The 5,897-nt window shown below is 53.0% G+C and overlaps 1 protein-coding gene across 1 annotated transcript in view; it reads left to right on the top strand.

The window, feature by feature from the left end:
• Nucleotides 1-5,897, top strand: part of ITGAX (integrin subunit alpha X) — a 32,313-nt gene that overhangs the window by 6,839 nt on the left and 19,577 nt on the right. The window contains 8 exon segments of the mRNA XM_006148108.3: nt 749-899; nt 1,080-1,153; nt 1,311-1,440; nt 1,539-1,681; nt 1,838-1,978; nt 2,067-2,177; nt 4,457-4,485; nt 4,857-4,872. Of these exon segments, the coding sequence (XP_006148170.1) occupies nt 749-899; nt 1,080-1,153; nt 1,311-1,440; nt 1,539-1,681; nt 1,838-1,978; nt 2,067-2,177; nt 4,457-4,485; nt 4,857-4,872 (795 nt within the window).

Here is a 5,897-nt window from a genome sequence, read left to right as displayed (position 1 = left end):
CTTCTCCTTCTCCTTCTTCTCCTTCTTCTCCTTCTCCTTCTTCTCCTTCTCCTTCTTCTTCTCCTCCTTCTTCTTCTCCTTCTTCTTCTCTTCTTCTCCTCCTCTTCTTTTCTTCTTCTCCTCCTCCTCTTCTTTTCTTCTTCTTCTCTTCTTCTCCTTTTCTCCTCCTCCTCCTTCTTCTTTTTAAAGTATGTATATATGTTAGTTTTTTGCTAGAGCATGTGTGCTGGCTGGAAACAGAGGGAGAGTGAGAAGTCGCCCCGCTCCCCAGGGGGTATGGCCACATTGCGATCCCTTCTCCTCCATTCTCCTCTCTGGATTTTAGGCATGCACACACCTGTGCCCAGCATGTTTCGAGCTGCTGGGTCCAGGACTTGAACCTCAGAGACAGCCATATAGGATTCAACCACCTTAACCCCCATGCCACTTGCTGGCCATAAAATAGTGTTTTAATGCCAGAGAGTGTATGAAAAAGGGAGAGAGAAACGCCCCCCACCCCCAGTGGAGGGAGAGAGAAACCCCCCACCGCCCCCAGTGGAGGCCTGGTCACACTGCAATGCCCTCCTCCGCATTGTTCTACCCCGTCAGTGTCCTGGGCCTGTGAGCACATGTCTGGAGTGCTTTCTGAGAAGCTGGGACTGGGACTAAAATTGTGTGGGCCTGTGGGATGCGGCTCCCCCTGCACAGAGCTCAACTGCTACGGCCATATATTTATTATTTTCACTGAGTTGGTCTTTGTCGGGAACAGGTTGGGTTGGCTTTTCAAAAGTCACATTCCTGGAAAGAATTGAACGACATTGCATCGAAGCCCTCCCAAGAATATATATTTAGAGTGAACAACTTTGATGCTTTGAAAGATATTCAAAACCAACTGAAGGAGAAGATTTTTGCCATTGAGGGTAAGTTAGGGATGGAGCTGTTGAGCTTCAGAAAGCTCAGACATAAATGTGTTTCCTTAAGAACCCAGACCTCTGTGTCAGGGGAACTGACCATCCCCATAGATGTTGGTCCCTAATCTCAGGTTCTCTGAACGCTGAGGTATCCTTTAACCACGAAGCCAAGCGCCATGCCTTCCCCAGGTACGGAGACCAAGAGCGGTAGTTCCTTTGAGTGGGAGATGGCCCAGGAGGGCTTCAGCGCCGTGTTCACCCCTGTGAGTGAGACCCCTGGCTGATGACGGAGGGTGAGGAGGGGACGGAGGAGAGGGGAGGGTGGCTTCAAGTGGATGAGTGGGGTCAGAGCAGGCCTTTCCGTGGAATAGGCTGCCCCCTTGCTCCCACCCGCTCAGCCCTGGAATCCTTTCCTCCCAGGATGGACCAGTTCTGGGGGCTGTGGGGAGCTTCAGCTGGTCCGGAGGGGCCTTTCTGTACCAACCAAACAAGAACCCCACCTTCCTGAACATGTCTGAGGAGCGCGTGGACATGAGGGACTCTTACCTGGGTGAGAAAAGGCCGGGTGGGGCCAGGCGGAGACCAGCTGTCTGGGAAGGGTGAGGGCTGGGGTGGGGAGAGCCTTTGTGCTCAGGCCTGGGCCCTCAGGTTACTCCACGGAGCTGGCCCTTTGGAAGGGGGAGCAGAACCTGGTCCTGGGCGCCCCCCGCTACCAGCACACGGGGAAGGTTGTCATCTTCACCCCTGGGCCCAAGCAGTGGAGGCTGAAGGCCGAAGTCACAGGAACCCAGGTTGGTAGGAGGGAGCTAGTGGGACATGAGGGTGGGCAGGGTGGCCAGGGAAGGAGATGGGAGGTCCCAGGGCCTGGGGAGAGGAGGGACCTGCCCAGAGCAGTGTGGGCAGGAGCAGGCAGGACCAGGCAGGACAACTTCTGCCTCTGCTTCCAGACTGGCTCCTACTTCGGGGCCTCCCTCTGCTCCATGGACGTGAACAGAGACGGCAACACGGACCTGGTCCTCATCGGGGCCCCCCACTTCTATGAGCAGACCCAAGGGGGCCGGGTGTCCGTGTGCCCTCTGCCCAAGGTGGTGAGTGGCTGAGGCCTGGGTGGGTGGGTCTGGGTGTGGGGAGGAGGGGTGGCCTGGGCTGGGGTCTGGCACTGGTTTCATTCTGCAGCAGGGAAGGTGGCAGTGTGTGGGCGTTCTCCGTGGAGAGCCGGGCCACCCCTGGGGCCGCTTTGGGGCAGCTCTGACAGTGCTGGGGGACGTGAATGGGGACAAGCTGGCTGTCACTCCCTCAGCCTCCTCCCTGCTGCTTCCTATTTCAATGGCCACCGGAAAACGCTCTGCTCCCCCCTCATCTTACCTTTCTTTCCCGGCGCTGGGAACTAGCAGGCAGCAGGGAGGACCCGTGGAATTTGCGAGATGGAAACACTAACTGCCACGCTCTGCTTTGTACGGGGACACGATTCCTGAGGAGCTTCTCCACCCAGGCCTTGGGAACCCCCAGCCGCTTTTCAAGGCACACGGGCCAGGCATCAGTAAACTTATTTTACTGATGAAATCTGGGGACATGGGGAAGGCAAGTGGCTTGGCTAGCGTAAGGCCGGAGTGGATCGGGAATGGTGAAGGAGGCTCCAGCCGCCCAGTTTCTGGCCAGTGCTCGGGCTCGCAGTGGCTCCCTGTGCTCACCGCTTTGGGTCTAGCTGCCTCGCTCTGCCGGTCCTCTGCTCTCTCCATGTGCCTGGATGCAGTCTGCTTTTATTCTCTTCCTGCCATCAGCCATCCCACCAAACGCTCATGGCGGCAGGAGCCCTCCACCCAAAGGAGCAGGGTCCCTGAGAAGAGAAGGCTGCTTTCCTTGGCCCAAGTCACGAAAGCGCCAAGGAAAAGATAGGCAGCAAATCGGAACAGGCGTTTCTCCAGATAAGAGAGACACAGGGCCAATACGCAGACGAAGGGTGCTGGCCATCACTCGTTATATCAGCCGTCGGCACATCAAAATGAGATACTACTTCAGCCCCACCAGAACGGCTGAACCCAAAGACTGCACATGGCAGAGTGCTAGTGAGGTGGAGAATCTACTACCTGGTGGTCAACATTTAAGATGGTGAAGTAGCTTTGGAAAATAGCCTGTCAGTTTCTCTGAAGGTTAAACACAGAGTTGCCTGGATCCAGCAACTCCACTCCTAGAGAGCTGAGAACGCGAGTCCACACAAAACCTCGTGCGTGAATGTTCTTTGCATCATTATCCATGATAACCAAAAGGAGGCAGCGATTAGAATGTCTATCAGCTAATGAGTGGATGAATAAAATGTGGTCCCCCCATACAGTGGCACATCGCGTGGCCACAAAGGAATGAAGTACTGGTCCGTGCTGCATTACGGAGGAACCCGGAGAACAAGCTAAGTGAAAGCAGCAAGTCACAAAGGCCCGCCCACCGTGTGATTCCACTGACGTAAACCGTCAGACCACGGGGTCCACGGAGACAGAAAGTAGATTAGTGGCTGCCGAGGCTGTTATGGAGGGGAAGTGAGGGGCATGTGGGTGACAGCTAATGGGTGAAAGGTTTCATTTTGAGGTGATGGAAAAGTTCTACAATTGGTTATGGTAATGGTTTCACAACTCGGTGAACATACGGAAAAATCATTGAGTTATATCATTTAAAGGGATTATAGTCTCTATAAATTATGTCTCAGAAAAGCCATTAGCCCGCCTCCCCAGAAGTTGTCAAGAAAGGTCCCTTCATCTTGCCGCTTTCCAGCTGTGTGATCTTAAGCAAGGTCCTGTCTGTGCTGTTTCCTCATCTGTAAAATGACGATAATAAGAGCCGGCCTCACTGGGCTGCTGCCGAGAGGAGGAAGTGAGTTAGTGTATAGGACTTGCTTAGAACACTGCCTACACATAATGGGTTTTATAGTAGTGTAATGGAGTTTTGTTCTAAGTTTTGCTAATGTAGCTTAACGACTGAAGGGAATCTAAAGAAAAGGGTGCGGGACCAGCAGTTAGCGAAATGGCTATGTCGCTGGACTCCCACGTAGCCAACCGCAGTTTGAGTCCCGGACCCGGTGGCTTAAACTCACGCCGGGCGCGTGTGCACGCGTGTCCAAGATCTCAGGAGGGGAATGGAGGAGAAGGGATTGTGGCGTGGCCATGCCCCCTGGGTGGTGATTTTTCGCTTTCTATCTCTCTGTCTCTCTCTGCCTTTCTGGCGAGCGCACGTGCCTTATAGCAAAAATTTGTCAAAAAAAAAAAAAAAGAAAGACAGAAAGAAAAGGGTGCGAGAGCTTGGTGACCGTAATGAGGCCCGCGTGTCGCCATCAGACTCATTCGGTCTACACAAAATTTGTTTTAACTTCCGCTGGCTGCCGTGACTGAGAGGTAGACCTGTGTAGACCCTTGACTATAACTATTTAGTGGGTTATCCCCTCAAGGCCTGAAGAGGAGGCCTTTCTGCATTCGCCGCCTCACCTTCCTCCTCCTCCTTTCTGCCCCATTGTCTGTCCCATCACATATTGGTTGGGAAGAGCTTGCATTGTCCTCTGCAGGTCCCCACGCCAATGTGAGGACATGGTAATGGGTGCAAGGATCCCGATGTTGGCTGGCCACCAGACTGTGAAATTTCTCCCCACCTATCCTTTCCAGACTCCCTCTCCCTTAGTAATTGGTAAATTTCTCTTTTTTATTTTATTATTACTGTTTGTTTTGTTGTTTGTTTTTAGGGCACGTGCACTTACCAGAGACAGAGACAGAAAACTAGAAATCACCCCCCAGGGGAGATGGCCACACCATAATCCCTTCTCTTCTTGGGATTTTGGACATGCAAGCACATGCACCCGGCTTGAGTTTTAAACCACTAGGTCTGGGATTCAAATGCGGTCAAGTACGTGGGAGTCCAGCAATGTAACCATTATGCCATCTGCGGGTCCTTGTTTGTTTTTGTCAGAGAGTATATGTGCTTGCGGAGAGAGAAGGAGAAAGCCGTTCTCCACGGGGCATGGTCACACCCCAATCCTTTTTCCTCCATTTCTCCATCACCAGGATTTTTGGGCACCCATGCACACAAGCCTGGTGTGCTTTTTGAAACTGTTGGGGCTGGGACTTGAACCACAATCTGGCTACCTACAGGGCTTAACCACTGTGCTATAGGACTAGCCCCTTATTAGCACTAGTTCCAATGGTGCCCAGGGATTTAAAGGGCACATTTTCTGAGAGACTGGGCATTACAGGAGCAATGGAAACCAAAGGGAAAGGCCCCATAGGGGAGGCAGTACCCCAGAGGGTAAAATCTGAGTGTGGTGCAGCCTCTACCCATCCCAATTCAACCCTCCTGCCCTTTAAAGAGACAGGGTGACAACAGATAGCAAGAAAGGACCTTGGGTTTGGGGCCAGAAGACCTGATTTCAGGTCTGAGATAGGCCTCTTACATTCGCACTGTCTTCCAACCCTTCCTCTCTGGAATCTGCGGAATGGGAGGTGGGGGATGAGCTCCAAGGTCCGAGGTCTGTTTCAGCCCAATACTCAACGCAGCATGTTTCTGACTGCTGACCTGTCCAGGCACTGTTCTAAAACTACGTGAATTCGTTTATCTAATGCCCGTGGCTCAACACAAGGCCTTCCCAGCCCCGGATGAAAGATGAGCAAACTGGAGCACAGAAGGGTTGAACCCTTGCCAAAATTTCAGCATTCATAGGGGATGGAGTCAGAATGGAAGCAGAGACTGAGTAAATGAACAGACAACACGGGTCACCACGGCATCCTTCCAATCTCCACGTCTTCATTGTTTTCTTAGGAATGATTCCTAGTCCCCATTCCTACCTCCTTCTACATTTTTTTTTTTAAGTTTGTTTCTTTCCCTCTCCCATGTGTGAGAGAGCTGGGGTGGAGGTCAGGGGTGGGGAGCACCCTAACAGGGTCTTCATGCTGCCATCCACCCTCGGCCTCAGCCAGCCCTGCAGCACGGGCCTGGGCCTGGGCCTGCCCAGCGTGTTCGGGGAGGACTCAGACA

Source organism: Tupaia chinensis, unplaced genomic scaffold, assembly GCF_000334495.1.
Source record: "Tupaia chinensis unplaced genomic scaffold, TupChi_1.0 Scaffold000231_1, whole genome shotgun sequence".
Lineage (NCBI taxonomy): Eukaryota > Metazoa > Chordata > Mammalia > Scandentia > Tupaiidae > Tupaia > Tupaia belangeri.
This window is presented reverse-complemented; position numbering and strand designations above follow the sequence as displayed.